Source organism: Harmonia axyridis, chromosome 5 (genome assembly GCF_914767665.1).
Source record: "Harmonia axyridis chromosome 5, icHarAxyr1.1, whole genome shotgun sequence".
NCBI lineage: Eukaryota > Metazoa > Arthropoda > Insecta > Coleoptera > Coccinellidae > Harmonia > Harmonia axyridis.
Window position 1 is genome coordinate 41,626,108 of NC_059505.1, and position 21,285 is coordinate 41,647,392.

At 40.6% G+C, this 21,285-nt stretch overlaps 1 protein-coding gene across 1 annotated transcript in view; it reads right to left on the reverse strand.

Moving 5' to 3' along the window:
• LOC123679924 (dynein axonemal heavy chain 2) overlaps positions 1–21,149 on the reverse strand; it is a 39,173-nt gene extending 18,024 nt beyond the window's left edge. Inside the window, exons 1-31 of the mRNA XM_045617491.1 lie at positions 20,994–21,149; positions 20,539–20,775; positions 19,964–20,431; positions 19,441–19,901; positions 18,259–18,516; positions 17,923–18,144; positions 17,035–17,181; positions 16,751–16,965; positions 16,395–16,695; positions 15,864–16,103; positions 15,640–15,810; positions 15,281–15,473; positions 14,877–15,225; positions 14,406–14,652; positions 13,467–13,715; positions 13,238–13,407; positions 12,786–13,115; positions 11,305–11,491; positions 10,883–11,248; positions 9,265–9,510; positions 8,989–9,208; positions 8,776–8,938; positions 7,517–7,833; positions 7,260–7,456; positions 5,950–6,258; positions 5,553–5,844; positions 4,154–4,452; positions 3,263–3,465; positions 3,025–3,210; positions 1,550–1,973; positions 11–420 (exon numbers count right to left, since the gene is read on the reverse strand). Coding sequence (XP_045473447.1) covers positions 11–420; positions 1,550–1,973; positions 3,025–3,210; positions 3,263–3,465; positions 4,154–4,452; positions 5,553–5,844; positions 5,950–6,258; positions 7,260–7,456; positions 7,517–7,833; positions 8,776–8,938; positions 8,989–9,208; positions 9,265–9,510; positions 10,883–11,248; positions 11,305–11,491; positions 12,786–13,115; positions 13,238–13,407; positions 13,467–13,715; positions 14,406–14,652; positions 14,877–15,225; positions 15,281–15,473; positions 15,640–15,810; positions 15,864–16,103; positions 16,395–16,695; positions 16,751–16,965; positions 17,035–17,181; positions 17,923–18,144; positions 18,259–18,516; positions 19,441–19,901; positions 19,964–20,431; positions 20,539–20,775; positions 20,994–21,114 — 8,198 coding nt within the window. The 5' untranslated portion in view covers positions 21,115–21,149. The remainder of the gene's footprint in view (positions 1–10; positions 421–1,549; positions 1,974–3,024; positions 3,211–3,262; positions 3,466–4,153; positions 4,453–5,552; positions 5,845–5,949; positions 6,259–7,259; positions 7,457–7,516; positions 7,834–8,775; positions 8,939–8,988; positions 9,209–9,264; positions 9,511–10,882; positions 11,249–11,304; positions 11,492–12,785; positions 13,116–13,237; positions 13,408–13,466; positions 13,716–14,405; positions 14,653–14,876; positions 15,226–15,280; positions 15,474–15,639; positions 15,811–15,863; positions 16,104–16,394; positions 16,696–16,750; positions 16,966–17,034; positions 17,182–17,922; positions 18,145–18,258; positions 18,517–19,440; positions 19,902–19,963; positions 20,432–20,538; positions 20,776–20,993) is intronic.
• Between the last annotated feature and the right edge of the window lie 136 nt (positions 21,150–21,285).

Consider the following 21,285-nt stretch of genomic DNA (forward strand, 5'->3'; position numbering starts at 1 on the left):
TCTATCGTACTTGTCGTCGATAAGCCGATCGTAGAACACCCTGTAGCATTCGTGTATCCACAGCCTCAAGAAGGCCTGTCTGGTGCTCTGGTAGTCCTTGTGAGACCTCAACAGACCCTGAAAAATCTTAGATATATCCCTCAAGTTGAATAAGTAGTGAATTTTCGTCGGTGTTGGCAGCATTGTGGCCGAAACGTTGTTGTAAAGATCTAGGGTAGTCTCGGGTATGTCTCTCCCCACCATCTTGACTTCGTCGTCGAACCCCGCCATATGCTGAGAGAGCATGGTGCCGAAGATCCTCAGGATGATGGAATCGTCAGGGAAAGTCATGTTTATCACGTTGAACCTACTGAGAAGTCTGTCACTTATGACGTTTCTTCCGCCACCAGGCGGTCCCATGCCTGCTAGAATGAACATGTTCTGGAAAAGAGGGGGGGGTTTAAGGCTGCACAAAGTATGAAATAAATGGATCTACAGAATCCAGAGCTCTCAGAAGAGTTATAATACTTTTTTTTGCCAGAAAGGTTATAAAGGGTGTTTTTTTAGAGCTATAGAACTTTAAATTGCAATAAAACAACGATGGATTATTCGATTGACATGAATTTTATTTATCCGCAAGATAATCTTGTGGCATTACATTTTGAATATGATTTCTGGCATATGACCGCCACGGCTGGCTCCAATGTAGTCCAATCTGGACGTCCAATTTTCGATGACTTTTTCCAACATTTGTGGCCGTATATCGGCAATAACACGGCGAATGTTGTCTTCCAAATGGTCAAGGGTTTGTGGCTTATCCCCATAGACCAATCACTTTACATAGCCCCACAGAAAGTAGTCTAGCGGTGTTAAATCACAAGATCTTGGAGGCCAATTCACAGGTCCAAAACGTGAAATTAGGCGGTCACCAAACGTGTCTTTCAATAAATCGATTGTGGCACGAACTGTGTGACATGTTGCGCCGTCTTGTTGGAACCACAGCTCCTGGACATCATGGTTGTTCAATTCAGGAATGAAAAGTTAGTAATCATGGCTCTATACCGATCACCATTGACTGTAACGTTCTGGCCATCATCGTTTTTGAAGAAGTACGGACCAATGATTCCGCCAGCCCATAAAGCGCACCAAACAGCCAGTTTTTCTGAATGTAACGGTGTTTCGACATACACTTGAGGATTAGCTTCACTCCAAATGCGGCAGTTTTGTTTGTTGACGTAGCCATTCAACCAGAAGAGCGCTTCATCGCTAAACAAATTTCGCTTATGAAAATCGGGAACAACGGTAATCTCATTTTACACTATTTGCAAGCGTTGTTCAGGCGTGAGTCTATTCATGATGAATTGCCAAACCAAACTGAGAATAAATCAGTTGACAGCTGTTAAATCGATCGCCATCTTGAACAGTAATGCCAACTTTAAGTTATATACCTCGAAAAAAAACACCCTATACATATAATAGTCTCGATGAGCAATATTGGGTCATTGATTGTTTGAAATGTGGGACCTAACACCCTGTATATTGCTTATCGACGTAATCTTCCGGAACTCACCTGAATATACCTCCTCGTCTGTTTCAAACGATCGTACCAAAACCCATAATCTATCCACTGCCTCAGCAATTCCAAAGGAGGCTGAGAACCATAGGTTTCCTTGGCCGGCATGTTGAGATCGTCTAGAAAACTTATCATCTTCTTGCCACCAATCGGTACAAACACGCCCTTAGTCCTCTTCTCCACTTTGCTCTCCACAAAATCCTGCAAGTTCTGCGATGAGGTCTGCGCTGACATGTTGATGTTACAAATCATATATTTCTCCTTGTCCATGGCGCTTAAGACAGTCTGAGCTGTCGAAGTCTTTCCGGTTCCGACTGGACCTGTTACCAGGGCAGGATACCCATTGTCTAGCAGGGCAGCCAACAGGAATTCGTATCGTACCGTGTCCACCGTAGGTACGATGATCTTGAAGAAAGGTGCACTAAAAAGTTGATGAATTATTGAATTAAAATGTGAGATTTTATGAAAAGAACATATAACGGGTGTTTTTTTCGAGGTATATATAACTTTAAGTTGGCATTACTGTTCAAGATGGTGACCGATTTAACAGCTGTCAAGTGATTTATTCTCAGTTTCGTTTGGCAATTCACCATGAATAGACTCACGCCTAAACAACGCTTGTAAATAGTGCAATTTTATTTCGAAAATAATGGTTCTGTGCGGAATACGTATCGCGCACTACGTCCATTTTATTTTGTTTAGCGATGAAGCGCACTTCTGGTTGAATGGCTACGTCAACAAACAAAACTGCCGCATTTGGAGTGAAGCTAATCCTCAAGTGTATGTCGAAACACCGTTACATCCAGAAAAACTGACTGCTGGTGCGCTTTATGGGCTGGTGGAATCATTGGTCCGTACTTCTTCAAAGACGATGATGGCCAGAACGTTACAGTCAATGGTGATCGGTATAGAGCCATGATGACTTTTTCATTCCTGAATTGAACAACCATGATGTCCAGGAGCTGTGGTTCCAACAAGACGGCGCAACATGTCACACAGCTCGTGCCACAATCGATTTATTGAAAGACAACGTTTGGTGACCGCCTAATTTCACGTTTTGGACCTGTGAATTGGCCTCCAAGATCTTGTGATTTAACACCGCTAGACTTCTTTCTGTGGGGCTATGTAAAGTCATTGGTCTATGCGGATAAGCCACAAACCCTTGACCATTTGTAAGACAACATTCGCCGTGTTATTTCCGATATACGGCCACAAATGTTGGAAAAAGTCATCGAAAATTGGACGTCCAGATTGGACTACATCCGAGCCAGCCGTGGCGGTCATATGCCAGAAATCATATTTAAAATGTAATGCCACAAGATTATCTTGCGTATAAATGAAATTCATGTCAATCGAATAATCCATCGTTGTTTTATTGCAATTTAATGTTCTATAGCTCTAAAAAAACACCCTTTATCTTTGCCAATACTCTTAAGAAGATTTCAAAATTATGTTCACATTAACACACTCACTTGGGATCGTATCTCCAAGCATATGGCAATTTTTCTTCCCATGGAGCGAAACACCTGCTTCTGATATCTACATAATACTCATAAATGGTATCTTTCAGTGGAAAACAACCCTCCTTTTCACGTATGAACACGTCCATCTTCCTCCTGCCAGCTTCGTTGATGGTACAGCACACTGACCAAATAAGACTAAAAAAATAAAAGATATAAAAAAAATCTATACTATTTTATGCCTGCGTACCAAAAGAGGAACCACAACTTCAAGTAATCTTCGAAAGTCTCCTCATTAGCAGGGTTAACGCCGTTTTCTTTAGTTGCAAATATCTCAAGGAGGATGCATAAAGATTTGACTAGATTCAGCTCGGCACATACCACTGTTTCTTCACAGTTCAGTCTCTTATAGTCGAGGACATAGTTTAGGTAATTATGAAAATGGGCCATAATCTGAAACGCAAACATAAATTGATAACCGAGTTTATACCCTGACCATCGCGTAGAAAACATTGGTGTACCAAAGTTTTCCTTTTAATAATAATAATAATATTAATAATAATGAATCGTACAGTTTTGACTGATAAAACAGTCCCTCACAACAGGCCAGATATATTGCTAGTTGATAAACATCATCGACGTAGCAATACCTAATAACAACAACATGCGTCAAAAAGAGGTCGAAAAAATTTCAAAATATAGGGACCTCGAATTTCAGATAAAGCGCCAGTGGGGAATGATATCAACGAGAACTATCCCAATTTTCATCTCAACAACAGGAATAGTACCCAAAAATCTCAAGAGAAATACCAAGCAACTAGGACTTAGTGAGTATATATGTAATATAATGCAAAAAGCTGTTCTTTTAGGTACTGCAAGGACGGTGAGAAAATTCCTAGGAAGCGAAGGACAGGTCCAAGGATCGCGTGTAAGAGGACCAGAAGTTCGACGAGAACCAGGGAGACCACAAGGACCGGACACGACCGAGCTCTACCCTTCTGATATTTTAAATATCTGGGATTGAGTGAATGTTCCTCTTAGCGAGGAGTGAGAAGCCTACGGCGAGGAGAAATCCTACGCGTATAGGCAAAAGTCGGGATAATAATATTTTTTTTATTTTTTTTATTTTTGGTGAACATACCGATTCTTGGAACTTCTTTCCTCTATGCGCCTGTTTCTGTATCCAGGATGAGATATATGGAAGCCAGCCCCAATCTTTGTAATCGTTGTAAACCATCCCACACCGACTGACAGTCGCCGGTGATGCTACAGATAAATCTCCCACTTCGAACAACAACGAAACTTGTTCAGGCATAGTTATCCTATCGCTGTTTATCAGAGTGAGCACCTTGTTGTCGTCCATCACACTGTTCATATTCTCTATCCACACGGCATCTACCGGACCATCGAATAAGATCCACTTCTCGTCAGGAGAATCGTCTAAAAGCAACATGAGGTACTGAACGTAAATACACTGCGCAAAAGAATTAACGCACATTATGGAAATCTCAAATTTGTTCTACAACTGAAGGTGTTCTCAATGATAATTATTTTTATCAGAATTATGCATGCATATGTTATCCACTTTCAACGTTTTTCTTCAATAAAGTTGTTTTTTCCCAGCAGGAATAAGAAGAGATGAGATTATCACATTTTGAATGTATTGGCTCCATTCTGAAATCAGTTGTTCTCGATCAATTCTAGTGATCAATAGTTTTTCTTTCGTTTGATTTTCTACACTCGATCGCTATGCAACGCGAAACACGCAATTTGACAGGGTAGACCACGGGTAACAACTGCCATTCAAGAACGTTACTTGAGAGTTTCTTCGTTGAGACAACGGTTTGCAACCGCTCGCCTCCTTCAAAATCAGCTTGAGCAAACTTATGGGGTGCAAATTAGCACTCAGACAATAAGAAATCGCCTCAGAGAATATGATTTAAGGCCTCGTGTCGCGGCAAGAGGCCCAGCTCTTACCCCAGCCCATCAAAGGGCGCGTTTGGATTTTGCGAGAGAGCATATCCATTGGGAAGAGGCTGATTGGGAAAGAGTGCACTGAGCATATCTTTCATGTGGACGTCTGTATACAAGGGAACGTCGATCACAATGGTAGAGGCAGAATCTAGACTCATCTGTGAAGAGAACTCTTTCCCAATCAGCCTCTTCCCAATGGATATGCTCTCTCGCAAAATCCAAACGCGCCCTTCGATGGGCTGGGGTAAGAGCTGGGTCTCTTGCCGCGACACGAGGCCTTAAATCATATTCTCTGAGGCGATTTCTTATTGTCTGAGTGCTAATTTGCACCCCATGAGTTTTCTCAAGCTCATTTTGAAGGAGGCGAGCGGTTGTAAACCGTTTTCTCATCGAAGAAACTCTCAAGTAACGTTCTTGAATGGCAGTTGTTATGTTGCATGCATAATTCTGATAAAAATAATTATCATTGAGAACACCTTCAGTTGTAGAATAAATTTGAGATTTACATAATGTGCGTTAATTCTTCTGCGCAGTGTACAAAAATAATAGGTTATGGTGACACATACCCGAACAAGTCGTCCTCATAATTGCGCTTATAACGCCATCTAGCCATTCGTTGGTCGACAAATTGTACTCTCCGTAGAGTTCTCCCAAGTTTAGCGCTTTCGGATTCAGGGGAAACACTTGGACTTTTTGATAGCCGACCTTTTTCTGATCGCACAAGATGCCCAAAGCTCCCTGAAGAGTTTTCCAGGTTACGCTTTTGGCAGTTCCAGTTTTACCGAGGATCATCACGGAATGTCTTGAGCTTTTGGTCTCGTAGAGCTGGATGACCTTTGTCATCGCAATTGGTATTGGCTGTTGGGCAAATTTTTACATAATTGATAAAGTCGGTATTGATCAAGCGACTAAAGACAAATGCATATCTTAAACAGATTTTGAGTGCTCAAGATTGGATCATACCTGAAGGATGTTCTTCTGCATAAAAGTGGTGATGGCCGTATTCATGTCCATATAATCTACAGTAGGTATAGATACACCTGGGAAGATATCGGACATGATGCCATTGAAGAGAGGTAAATCGTCAGCTGTGAATCTGGCAACGTTCATGTCTCTCATAGCCAAATAAACGATTTGCTCTTCAGGTAGATGGGATAATATCCTTCTCTTCCTTCCTGCGTACCTCAGCAAGGCCACCATAGACCTCAATCCGAAATCGTAGTGATCCTGCTTGCTCAGCTGCTTCATTGCTAGTTGATACAGCGTGAATACCTGAATACAATGAAAATTGAATATTCAATTTAGTTTTTTCACTAAATAAACGTTATGAAGGGTGTTTTTTTTAGAGCTATAGAACTTTAAATTGCAATAAAACAACGATGGATTATTCGATTGACATGAATTTTATTTATCCGCAAGATAATCTTGTGGCATTACATTTTTAATATGATTTCTGGCATATGACCGCCACGGCTGGCTCGGATGTAGTCCAATCTGGACGTCTAATTTTCGATGACTTTTTTCAACATTAGTGGCCGTATATCGACAATAACACGGCAAATTTTGTCTTCCAAATGGTCGAAGGATTGTGGCTTATCCGCATAGACCAATGACTTCACATAGCCCCACAGAAAGTAGTCTAGCGGTGTTGAATCACAAGATCTTGGAGGCCAATTCACAGGTCCAAAACGTGAAATTAGGCGGTCACCAAACGTGTCTTTCAATGAATCGATTGTGGCACGAGCTGTGTGACATGTTGCGCCGTCTTGTTGTAACCACAGCTCCTGGACATCATGGTTGTTCAATTCAGGATGAAAAAGTTAGTTATCATGGCTCTATACCTATCCCCATTGATTGTAACGTTCTGGCCATCATCGTTTTAGAAGAAGTACGGACCAATGATTCCACCAGCCCATAAAGAGCACCAAACAGTCAGTTTTTCTGGATGTAACGGTGTTTCGAGGATTAGCTTCACTCCAAATGCGGCAGTTTTGTTTGTTGAAGTAGCCATTCAACCAGAAGTGAGCTTCATCGCTAAACAAAATAAAATGGACGTAGTGCGCGATACGTATTCCGAACAGAACCATTATTTTCGAAATAAAATTGCACTATTTGCAAGCGTTGTTCAGGCGTGAGTCTATTCATGATGAATTGCCAAACCAAACTGAGAATAAGTCACTTGACAGCTGTTAAATCGGTCGCCATCTTGAACAGTAATGCCAACTTAAAGTTATATACCTCGAAAAAAAAACACCCTATACTATATCACATACTTTTTTAGCAAGTACTTTAGTGTTCTGGAAGCCGTCGCTGAACAGGATATTTTCGGCAATGATCCCACTGTCTGGTACCATCATTGATATGGGTCTGAACATCGACTTGAGGTTATCAGGAAGCTCAGTTCTTCCAGCGTAACCTGGATTCATGGTGATGAAGATTCCACAAGTCGATTTGAGGTTAATTTCCGAACCTGTAAGACAAACCCTTCATCCAATCGATACTCATCTCAGCTTAACAAAAAGATCTTCACCTTCAAACACAACCCTCTTCATCTTCTGGGCAATGGCGCTCAAAATCGACAGAATCTGCTGGGCGACCACAGACAACACTTCAATGTTGATCCTGTTGAATTCGTCGAAGCAACCCCATGCTCCAGTCTGAGCCAATCCAGAGAAGCATTTGCCCATGCTCTTATAGTCCAAACCTTCAGAACAATTGTTCACAATCACCCACATGCCCATTGCTTTTCCAAGGTCCTTAACAGTTTCCGTTTTACCGGTACCAGCAGGTCCTTTGGGGCTTCCACCTCTATACAGGTGGAGAGCAGTTGTCAACGTGATGTAGCACCTGAAAAATTATGAGTGTAGATTTCATGGAATGGACTAGTTTAGTGATGTTGATAATACTATATTTGACACGATATAATTGAAATATAGAGCAAAACTGATAAATCAGTGAAAAAATTTTGAAAATCCATCAATAAATGACTGAGAAATAGATTATTTAAATTTACGTATTTCAGCGCGGAACGTCTTTGGTCTGTGACGTCACGGCACTTGCCTGTGATCGCTACACCATAAATTACGTTTAAATACTTAGCCGCGCCAAGGCTCTCGCGCCGTTTGTAGTTGTACAGTGTAGTTTTAACTCGAGTTTTGTTTTTATGTCACCATAATGGAAGAAGGCTTCGTGAAAGGACAAAGTGACAATTTGCCTAAAATAGATATATTCGCAGTGATGGAGTTTTCTTCTTCAAATCCATCTTATGTCAGTGCTGAAATAAAAGGAGTTAAACTTTTCAAGTATCTACTTTTGAGTTTGCTTCATCATGGTTCAACTTATAACGATGATTTATTTAAAAAACGTTTCATAAACAGTTTGTAGTTGAGTACTGGTTGTTGAAGTCTATCAATGGCAAAACATATTTATGTGAGGAGTTAAAAGTAAAAAGAGAAAAAAGTAATTTATATGTATGTATATAGTAAGTTATTTCAGCCATCTTGTAACGAACAAAACACGACACGAACGGCACAAGTGATTGTACACCAATGAATTCGTAAGCACTCTGCGAATACCAGTCGTCTAGTGTGTGACGTCACGCCACTTACACGTACTATGAAATTATTCTTCCAAGCGCAACTTCAAAGTCCCATAACTTTTTCATTTCTAGAGATATTTAAATGATTCTTCCACATTTTTGTTTCATTTTACTTAAATTTTTAGAATTGACCCTTAATAAAAAAAATAAAAACTAGTCCATTCAGATCATTCAGTTTCACATCAACTCACCTATCGGTCAATGGAGTGATGACAAGCCTGCCAGAATTGCCGTTATACTCATACCCATACCAGAAAGACGTGTTGGTCTGTTTGATAACGCAATCATCAACGTCCCTATCCCAATAGAACCTCAGTTGGGAGAACCATTCGAAAGAATTTGTATCCCTGCAATCTGAACAGATCATTCGATCTTTTTCAGTGGAGGATTTATCTTGTACTTACTTGCTTTGTACATTCTGTCGATAACATCTCGGCTGTGTATCTCTATTGTGATCAGAGCGTTAGTCTTCAGTCTTTGAATTTTCGTTAAATCTCTTCTACTAAGTTCGGAGAGTTTGCCTAATACTTGGTTTTGTTTCCTTCTAAGACGTTTGAGAGGTTTCTTACTTTCCATTATTTTAGCGTGCACCAAAGCTCTAGTACAATCAGTGGTCCATTGTATCTGGAAAATGTAGCTTTTTGTTATAAATTTATTTTGTTTTTGTTACTCTTCTTCACCTGACTGCAAGCATTACAAAGTTGACCACAATAAGTCATCAACCACTTATCTCTCTTACTCAACATCTTCTTCAGAGCACTTCGGCAAGGCTTGAACTCGTTCTTCAGAGTTAACCTCATCGATTTCTCAAGGTCTACCAACCACAGCTCTACTGCCCCCTCCAAAATTACACTCTTCGCCAGGACCATCTCCTCACCATCGTCTGAATACATGTTGACACCTTCTAGTTTGTTTATTCCAACATTCTGCAACGCAGTGTGGATATAAAGCAAAAGAAAACAATAAACCAAGAAGTACACTGCGCAAAAGAATTAACGCACATAATGGAAATCTCAAATTTATTCTACAACTGAAGGTGTTCTCAATGATAATTATTTTTATCAGAATTATGCATGCATATGTTATCCACTTTCAACGTTTTTCTTCCATACAGATGTTTTTTCCCAGCAGGAATAAGAAAAGATGAGATTATCAGATTTTGAATGTATTGGCTCCATTCTGAAATCAGTTGTTCTCGATCAATTCTAGTGATCAATAGTTTTTCTTTCGTTTGATTTTCTACACTCGATCGCTATGCAACGCGAAACACGCAATTTGACCCAAGAGGAATGTGCCCAAGCGGCAGTTTTGCGAGAAGAAGGGTGAACATACACAAGAATTGCAGAATGGTTTGGAGTTTCCCATACAAGTGTGTCCAGAATGTTGCAGCGATTCAGGGAGACAGGTATGAATGTCCGAAGACAAGGACAGGGTAGACCACGGGTAACAACTGCCACTCAAGAACGTTACTTGAGAGTTTCTTCGTTGAGACAACGGTTTGCAACCGCTCGCCTCCTTCAAAATCAGCTTGAGCAAACTCATGGGGTGCAAATTAGCACTCAGACAATAAGAAATCGCCTCAGAGAATATGATTTAAGGACTCGTGTCGCGGCAAGAGGCCCAGCTCTTACCCCAGCTCATCGAAGGGCGCGTTTGGATTTTGCGAGAGAGCATATCCATTGGGAAGAGGCTGATTGGGAAAGAGTACACTGAGCATATCTTCCACAATGGTAGAAACAGAATCTAGACTCATATGTGAAGAGAACTCTTTTCCAATCAGCCTCTTCCCAATGGATATGCTCTCTCGCAAAATCCAAACGCGCCCTTCGTGGTCTACCCTGTCCTTGTCTTCGGACATTCATACCTGTCTCCCTGAATCGCTGCAACATTCTGGACACACTTGTATGGGAAACTCCAAACCATTCTGCAATTCTTGTGTATGTTCACCCTTCTTCTCGCAAAACTGCCGCTTGGGCACATTCCTCTTGGGTCAAATTGAGTGTTTCGCGTTGCATAGCGATCGAGCGTAGAAAATCAAACGAAATAAAAACTATTGATCACTAGAATTGATCGAGAACAACTGATTTCAGAATGGAGCCAATACATTCAAAATCTGATAATCTCATCTTTTTTTATTCCTGCTGGAAAAAAACATCTGTATTGAAGAAAAACGTTGAAAGTGGATAACATATGCATGCATAATTCTGATAAAAATAATTATCATTGAGAACACCTTCAGTTGTAGAATAAATTTGAGATTTCCATAATGTGCGTTAATTCTTTTGCGCAGTGTATTACCTTTTGAATTTTTATTTTTGTCAAGTTATCGAACAGTTTCTTCAAGTGTGGTTGTATAGCTTCGGGTTTCTTTCCATTTCCCAGTATTTCCAACATATCATCGTTGGATATGAAGTAGAATCTGGGAAATACGTAACGTTTGGTCTCCAAGTAGCGTTCTAAAGCCCTCTGTATCAATTCTAGCTTGTCGTTCATCTTAGTCAGCTTGTTGAAAAGATAAGGCGGAGGTTTGTAGTGCGTTGCTTTAAGAGCTGTACCTGCCTCGTATATGTTGATGGTTATATCCCTCCAGTCGTTGGAGATCCTCTCGAAATCTTCAGATTCTTTCGGTAGCTGCTTACGGATGTCTTCACCGAAGAAAATGTTCTGGAAACAAGTGATGATTCGTCAAGTACTTTATGGAAAAGGTGGTAACTATCCACCTCGAGGTATAGGTACTGTCTTTGGACGATGAGAGCAATCTCTAGGGTTTCTATTATGTACGTGAGTGTCTTCTCCCAAAAATCGACTTCCTTTTGGAATGGTTCAACGAATCTGGTACTCTTCATTGTGGAGAGCTGCACCATGTTTTCGTCTAGAGTTGAAAAGGCCTCTTCCACGGATTTTATTCTGAAATATTGAAGATACGTTTGATGGTGAATATCTTTCAAGAAGGAGAGAACATAACAGATGAAAAAAATGGGAGAAAACAATCTAAGGCTATCAAAATGCCTCCCTTACACCTACATGTGAGGAAATATAGTCTGCTCGAAGCAATAAGAATTTCCCTCAATGGAAAACTCCTTCCTGGAAACTGGGTTGGACATATGAGGATACTGAATCAACTAGATTCAAACCTCCTCGCAAAACCATCAGATATTATGCCAACTACCTACGATTTTGAAACGCCCTTTGAAACGGTTATAAATAACCGTCCTAGTGCAATAAGTCTCGTAAATCGTCTGGACAAAAAGTCATCCATATGGTTCACAGATGGATCAAAAACAGAGAAGGGCACCGGCATTGGGATATATGGATCTAAACTGAGGATCTCTAAAGCCCTGGGAAGTACAGACCGAGATAATGGCTGTTTATGTATGCGCCCAGGAGTGTCTCAAAATGAACCTCAAGGGGGCGCATATCTACATCACCACGTACAGCCAAACCACGCTGAGATCCCTGGAATCGTGTTGTCAGGGGTCTTTGCAGACTTAGGAGTGCCGTAACACCATAAAGCAACTGGCAAGAGGAAATAAGGTGACTCCACTATGGGTACCAGGGCACTGTGGGGTTGAAGGAAACGAAAGAGCGGATGAACTTGCAAAAAGTACATCAAGGTTAAGACCTGCTGGACCTGAGTCTTTCTGTGGGATAGGAAAAGACCAATACAAAGCTGCGGTTCAGCTATGGGAGTTGAACAGTAGGACAATCCACTGGACTAACACTCCTAGACTTGCTCAGGCAAAGAAATTCGTGAAGATTTCACCCACCTACGCCAAAAAGCTCCTGAAGCTGTCGCGAGCAGAGCTTCGGGTGATGGTGGGACTGCTGACGGGGCACTGTCGGTACAAACATCATTTGTACCGTGTGGAAAAGTCAGCAGACGAGATTTGCAGGCTCTGTGGATCGGAAGCAGAAACAGCCGAACACTTGTTATGCAAGTGTCCAGAGCTGGCTGGCCTAAGAACCATTCACATGGGTAAGCCGGTCCTGGATATCAGAGAGGTAACGGCCAAGGCCCCTAAGGAGGTTGTCAGTTTTATTAACGTCGTTGACGACCCCCCTGGGTTTCTATGAATGAGTAGGGTAGTGAACAAAAGATCTGCATGGTCGCAGTTCCCGGAAGGTTTACCGAACCAAAACGACCCCAGTTCAAATAATAATAATAAGGCTATCAAAAGGATAGAGAAGAAGTTTTCTTTACCTGTATAGACCCTTATCCCTATGAGGTATCACTTCTATGGCCATACTTTTCCACGTTTCGGCAATGGCGATCAAACCCCTCTCTATCTGCAGTTCCATGGTGGCTGCATTGGATATTTCATTGATATCGTCTGCAAATCGATGAAACTCCATAGCAAAAATGGCTCCCATGTTGAAATCCGGAGAATTCTCGTCGAACTCTTTGTTCATGGCTGACCTGACCCTATCCCAATGTCTGGGCCTCATGGCCGGGTTCTTCAGATCGGACAACAAGGGCAGGGTCCTCCTAAAGGCGTCAACCTTCAAACGGGTGCTCTCGACTATGTCCCAACTGCAAAAAGGCCAATTGAGAAAGGGAAGAACCCATTCGATTTTCTAGGGTGCGTCACTGCTTTTAAAGGTTAGGATGTATGAGCTAGCTGTGGAGCATCCTGTATGTATTGGTTTATGTACTTTTTCTCCTTGAGTTCCCTGGACAAACGGGTCAGTTTTCTGAAGAGCGTTTGGGCCTTTTCCTCCATCTCTTCAGTCTCAATCTCCCAGAAGATGCCGTCTCTGTATTTCTCCCAAGCTGTCTCCCATTCGTCTGCAAGTTGCCATACCAGCTCCAACGTTGCGATTTCCTAAAAGAATGAGAGGAAAAACAGTTGCAGTTGTAAAGAAGAAATGTATATCAACATACCTTCTCCAGCCTGGTAAGCTCCTCACAGTCTGGTAGGCTCAAACCGAAAATGGCCAGATCTTTACGCAGCTGATCTTCGTTCTCCCTCATCCTAGCTATGATCTCCTTCATATTAGCAATATACGCCAAAGCGTCCTTGGGATTGATGTCAGCTCCGAAGGGTCCTTTGACCAAAAATTCGTCCATCATTTGAGCTGCTTCAGTTCGCAGGGATTGTGCACTTTCCAGTAGAGAGTTCTTGAAAGTGTCCTTAGAAAACACATTGAAAATGTTAAAATCGGAGAATAAGTTCTGTGTGAATCCTCGATTGATGAAAATGTCACGTGGATATTTGTTGAGACCCTTTTATGGCTGTCTTAATGTCTGTTATTGAGTTGAGTAACCTCAGCTAGGTCTCTTCTGTAGAGGTTGTCAAGGTTGGTCTCCAGAACTATCAGTGACAAGACTCTTTGATAGTGTTAGTTAAGTTATCTTGTGGCATCAATTATTTCATGCATTGTGATATGCAAGTATTGGTTATTTGTTTGTTCATCATTTACAGTCTTTTGTCGAAGGATCTACTCATTATGAGGATCCAGAATTGGATAGTAAACATTTCATTACTACAGAGAACTTGCGATCATTTTAGTATCAAGTTTCCCTGAACTCCATCGACGTAGCTTTATGCTAGTCTAGTATAGAAGTGGAACCTCTTCATGCCAACAACTCCATAACAGCTGTAATGCTATTTTGTAGCTTATAAATAGACGATAATCCAGACTCTAAGATTGTGTTAATTTAGTTGCCATCTTTTTAATTTTGAACCACCAAACCAGGGATCTATAGTAGATCCTGGATATCATCAAAAATGAAAAATAAATAATAAAAAAAAAGATATGTAGGGAAGGGCTGAACTCAGATAATCTCCTGCCCGTTCCTCAGACATTCCTCTATTACTACCTGAGAATATCCGAGCATTTTCTCAGCTTCATCCAGAGCTTCCATGTACTCAGCCCATGTCGTCGATATCTGCTTTTCCAACTGCCTGATATCGTCAGGTACTGCCACTCTGAATTTGTCCAAAACTTCCATCTGTTCTGTTATGGTCGGAAACACAGCTACCTCGTCTGGAACCTCAGATTTCAATTTTCTGAGTAGCAGTATGGCATCTTGCATCTCCTTCAGGGTTTTTGGCTCTTGCATGATCCTGTGGAAATAACATATTGGAAGAAAACAGTGAATTCAGATGGGTTTTCCAATAGGGAAGATATGTTTCTAGAATTCAATATAGATTGGCTCTTGTAACGTTCAATATTCCCTTGATTCCTTTGTATTATTATCTGGAATATTGTAAAGTAGAATATTCGAAACAATATCATCTCTATTCGAAAACCCCGCATCTGAGAACATTTGCCAAGGCTTCCAACATACTTTAGGGTGTTCTCTTGTACGTAGGCGTGAACATGATGTATTTTCTTCACAGTCATCTTCAACAGCAGCTCAGCAAGTTTCTCCTGCCACTTGATGCAGTGTTCTATAATGGCCCTCTTCAAAAGGTCAGAGTTGATAAGACTGAAGTGAACTGGCACCACCGTCTCTTGCATTTGGACGTTGTTCGCGAACTCTGTGTATCTGCCCATGTTTGCATCGAAGGAGGCTGCGTTGGGATTCTTGGATTCGTATTTCTGGATGAACTTGTCCTTGTCTATCTCCCATAAGTCACGGAAGGGTTCCCAGATCTTCATGTACTCGTGGATGTTGCCAGCGTTGATCATAACCTCTGAAAAAGAATTTTTGTTCATGTCAGAACGCAGAAAGTTTGAATTGAAAGCCACCTTCGTTCAAAAGTTCTTGAAGCCTCATGCACTCCTTATCCTCTTCTATAATCATGAAGAATGGGGTAAATTGAGTCGCAGCAACGTGAAACTTGTCGTTCAGACGAGGAACAGATCTTAGATTTTCGACCATCGTTGGAAGGATACTGGAAATTACTCCTGCTACATCTGTCAGTCCTGGATCGAAAGATATCTGGGGAAAATAATCATTTACTACTCAGTAAATCAATAGAAGCTGAACAAGAGAAGCACTGACAATATTCTGTTCTACATTGACAAGTAGCTACAGTTTCTAGTGATATAATACATAGATATGAAAAAATTATAAGGCAAGATACAATTCCAGTTGCATTACTTACCGTATTCTCTTTCAAATTAACTATCAACTTGAGCAACGGGTTTGGACCAGTGATGTCATCACCATGTACCGCTTCATACATAGTCTCTAAAGAATTTTTACAGCAAACTCTAAGCGCTTTTTCCACCAGTTTGTCGAAATTGTTGATATACTTGATCCATTGATTCGCCATCTAAAAACCTCAAAGCTAAACCTACAAGACACAAAACTAGATCCACTCCTTACCGCAGTCATATGATTCTCGAATCCTTCGAAGACCACAATCAAATACTCGATTATCTCTTCATAGTAACCGACAAGCTTATCTATAGTTTTGGCCATGTAAGAGTTCAGCTCTTTCTGTAGTTCTTCCAGCTCGAAGGCGTAATTTGATGTGAGGTTTATCAGTGGCGTATCGCAGATCTTCTCGCAGATTGATACTATTTTCAGGTTGCAAGTTTTGTAGGTATCCACGAAAATTTGCAGCTGAAAAAAAATAAGTTCACCTTTATGGAAAGGAAACAGAATTATCTGATGGAATCTGTCTATGAGAAAGCTTTGCCAAAAATGGTTGCCGCGCTTGCTCTCCGCTGATCAAAACAGCAGAAGAAGAAACGTGGATGCATCACTTCCAGTCTCGAGTCTCAAAGAGAGTGCTGTTGAGTGGTGAAAGCCTTCCAAATCGACCAAAACCTCAAATAGAGAGGACTAGGCTCTCTAATTCTTAATTCTCTCATAACCTGTACCTTAGAATGGCTTCAAAGCACCTTCACTTACTTCAGCTGTATTATTACTGCACTCTTCGATGTATTCATCACCAACGTCAGCTCCCCAAGTCAACTTAGATAACCCTGGTGATATTTTCTTCTCCACAGCTGAAATGATCGGTCTAAAGAGCAGTCTCTCCTCGTCAGAAAGAGAAGTCAGTATCTTATTGTAATCCAATACCACGGCAAGTACACTCTCATATATAATCCTGATCGTTTTAGATTTCTGGTAGACAGAGTTGACGTAAGTTGGTATTTCGTAGCCAAGAGACTCCCAGTATTTGGCCTCGTGGAAAACCTTCAACAGCACCCTGAAAATAACTTTCATTATAGAATGAACCGAGTATGTATGGAGACCTCTACTACCTATCGATGTTGCACTCAAGAAGACCAAATCGGCTAGGGCTTTTCACCATCAATGATCTGTTCAGTCTTTCAGGCAAACCTTCGCCTATACTGTCCAACCATTTCCTGAACAAGTTCAGAACTCTGTCGTCAATTGATGCTACCAATTTTTCATACTGGGAGAAAATTTCAGGAGCCAAGCTGCAGGGCATCAGCCATTTGGCTTCGTCGAACAACTGAAATGGAAATTGGTCCATAAAATCACATTAACACAGTTCTATTGCATTGGGAAGAAATGCACCCACCTTCTTGATGATAACCAGGCGATTCTTCTTCATACGACTGATCATTGCCCTGCCAGCATAAAAAGGTAGACGAGAGGGATGTTGTTCACCTTCATCGATAAGATCCTGTTTGATGTCTTGAATCTCTTGCCTGAACATCTGATAAACCTGAACACAAGATTCGAAAAATAGCTGTTTATGCAGAAAATGCAAGAATTAAGTGTTTATTGCACGAAATATTCAATTAGCACTTTTTTATAGTATTGAAATAATGTGCAATTAAGAAATTATTGCAATCAAATAAATTGCACTAGTGCAATGAAGAAGTTATTTTGTGCACTGAATATATTTCAATAAAGTTAAACTTGTGTTTTTTACACGTAGGAAAAGGCATCTTCTTGGTTATTGCATGTTTATAGCACACAACGTGCAATAAAAAATGTCTGTATGAATTGCATCCAATATTTTTTCTACGCTGTGTAGTAGCACAAATGAGCGCAATAAAAAGAATTTTGCAATAAAGCAATAAAGTAGTTAGTTTTGCCACATGGACTACTATATGTTTATTGCACGAAACGTACCATCAACAATTTCTGCAAGTTGTAAGCCAAATTTTTATGTGCCGCGTTAGAAAAATTAAGTGTAAACTGCACGAGACATCCAATTAGCATTTTATTGTAGTATAAAAATGACAAAGTGCAATAAAGAAATTATTGCAATTGAATAAATTGCACTAATGCAATAAAGAAGTTATTTGGTGCACTGAATATAGTCCAATAAAGTTAAACTTATGTTTTTTGCACTTAGAAAAGGGCATCTCCTTGTCAATTGTTTATTGCACACGACGTGCAATGAAAAACTAAATTTTTATTGCACTATAAAGTGCAAAAAATTAAATTGATCACTCACAAATACGGTTTTGCTTTCGAACAATGAGTATAGCGTCTTCCTCTTGGAGTAATTGAACATAGCTGCCAGACTCTCTATTCCCTCTTCCACGTTGGCCACCTCGTCGAAGACGGCGTTGGTCAAATTTTCCATCACCACCTCGATGTCCTTCATCTTACCCCTGAACTTCAAAATTTCGTCATACCAATCTGCCACTTGCACGTCGAAGATAATTGTACGTTTCTGATTGTAAAGGAAAACTCAATATTACAGGGAAATTACTTTTAGCTATTTGAGACCAAGAATCTTAGCCCATAAAGATCATACTTAAAATTCTCGGGCCAATTCTACACTCACCTTTTCCACCTCTGCTAAGCTGTTATTGAACATGATCTCTATCTTATCTACCCAACTCTCGAATTCTTGTCCTCTGGAACCACCAAACGTAGGTTTTGGCAATACTTCTGTTTCATCGAATCTCCCGAAAGTCATCATAGATTCGCAGACTTCTATCATATCTTTGCAGCGTTGAATCAGAGAATCAACATGATTGAAGATTGGAGCAGTGTTCAATTTCCAAGGTTTATCGCCAAACATCGTATGTGACTCGGATATCTAGCTCAAACAGAAATACAAGTGAATTACAATGCATCTTTAGGTGCTACTAGTTCAATTTATGGGCCAGAAGTTCCTACCACATTATAACGGGTGTTTGTTTTCGAGGTATATAACTTTAAGTTGGCATAACTGTTCAAGATGGCGACCGATTCAACAGCTGTCAAGTGATTTATTCTCAGTTTGGTTTGGCAATTCATCATGAATACTCTCACGCCTGAACAACGCTTGCAAATAGTGCAATTTTATTTCGAAAATAATGGTTCTGTGCGGAATACGTATCGCGCACTACGTCCATTAGCGATGAAGCGCACTTCTGGTTGAATGGCTACGTCAACAAACAAAACTGCCGCATTTGGAGTGAAGCTAATCCTCAAGTGTATGCCGAAACACCGTTACATCCAGAAAAACTGACTGTTTGGTGCGCTTTATGGGCTGGTGGAATCATTGGTCCGTAGTTCTTCAAAAACGATGATGGACAGAACGTTACAGTTAATGGTGACCGGTATAGAGCCATGATTACTAACTTTTTCATTCCTGAATTGAACAACCATGATGTCCAGGAGCTGTGGTTCCAACAAGACGCCGCAACAAGTTACACAGCTCGTGCCACAATCGATTTATTGAAAGACACGTTTGGTGACCGCCTAATTTCACGTTTTGGACCTGTGAATTGGCCTCCAAGATCTGTTATTGCCGATATACAGCCACAAATGTTGGAAAAAGTCATCGAAAATTGGACGTCCAGATTGGACTACATCCGAGCTAGCCGTTGCGGTCATATGCCAGAAATCATATTTAAAATGTAATGCCACAAGATTATCTTGCGGAAAAATAAAATTCAGGTCAATCGAATAATCCATCGTTGTTTTATTGCAATTTAAAGTTCTATAGCTTAAAAAAAAAACACCCTTATTTACTTACCAGCACATACAGTTTTATATATTGAGTAAGACAGTCGATGCAAGTATTAAACATATCGATAGCCTTCTTCGTGGCCTTCTCTTCAAAAACATAGTCCAGATTGATGAAGTCAGTACATTGGATGATGATCTGATTGCTAATAGCTCGACAGAGTAGAGTTATTTTATCTGGAGTGTTGTAATAAGGACTATTCAACCAGATGAACCTGACCAACTGTAGAATATCTGGGATATAATCGGGAATCTTGCTTGGGTCATCAGCATCGTTCAGCAACATGCAGGGTTCGCGCAAAACCTGCAGGAACTCTATGTTGGATTTTGCTTCATCGACGTTGTGTTTAATTTCATCCACCAACACCAGAAACTGCCTTACGTAGGTCGATTGCACTGCTGTTAGTATGTCGCAGACTTGCTTCAACCCTTTGTTCTCCAGTTGATAATTCAATCCTCTCAAATTCTTATCTGCAAAAATATAGAATTACAGTTAGTAACACCAAATGGCAAATGAGACATCCTCGACTCACATCTGTACTTCCAGAATTGAATCTCATCGGTAGGAACCAGCAAGTCCTCAGGGGTAGTCTGGTCTTGATCCTGCAAGCCTACCCTCACCTGCTTGGTCCAATACACCACAATACCCTCTAACCTCTTCACCAGCTCTTTATCCTTACTAGCGACCTCTATCTGCAGGTTCATGCTTTCGTGAGGTATGTAAAGAACCGTAAGACCGAACAGCTTGTGATGCAGGTCTGTCAGCTTGGCAAGGAACATGTGCAGCTTGTGCCCAAAATCGTTTTTAACGCTGTCAGGCCAATGGGTGGTGGCAAAGAATACGGGGGCGTAAACGTTTTGCATCACAGCCAATAGGCAGCCTTCTATGTTGCTGTCCAAGGTGCCGAAGTTGATAGAGTCGTGGAAGTTGTCAACGGTGAAAACTTGCTGAGGTTTGCGGTAAAAGTAGGTGGCGTCCAGAAAGGGGGCTTCTGGTACTCCTATAAATAAAGGTGTGCTAAAAAAATACTCAAATGGACACAGTAGCGGTAGGTACTGTGAAGAGGTCATCTTTTTACATGTTGATTTACCAGATAGTTCATCTTACCAAGTGTTACTTGTAGTTCATTCTGTATGAAGTAGATCGTCATCAGAGGTTCATTTACATTGATGAAAAACTCAGCTATAATATTGTCATGTTCGAAATTCCAATCTTCAGGTCTCAGATCATACAACGTTGTGAAATCCTTCACGAATTCAATAAGTTTTTCTAAATCTTCCGGTTCATATTCGATTCCACTCTCTTGTTCACATTCTGACGGAGATCTAACAGTAACCACTCTTTCTGGAAAAAATAATATCCGGATTTTATTCAAGGAATCATATTTGTAAATAGGTTTTTCGTTTGATTTATCGCCTACAACTACGGTAGGCATTTTTAGATGTTTCTAAACGCTTCCAAAAGGTCAATAAGCAGACTAGACAACGTGAAATTTCAAAACTCTGTTCAAAAGCCTTCAACATCATATCAATACTTGTTTGGTAGGTATAGTGTAAAAGCACCTTCTTTGTCTAGCGAAAATAAGGAGTCTACATCTTCAGCTAATTCCTTTTTCAAAGATGGTGGGGGTGGTATGGAATAATCTTCAGTCTGTTGAGTGCTTTGAGAAAAAGTATCGTCCATTTTCCGAAAATCAAACGGACATTTTCAATGTCACATTTGACGAATTTTTTTTTCATTGAATTTAGAAACATGCATACTCGACATTTCGTATTCCTTTGATAACTAGAGTTAAACTGTGTGATATCGAATTCTTTTATAGCTTTGTGTTTTAAACAAGAATTATTTTTCAAC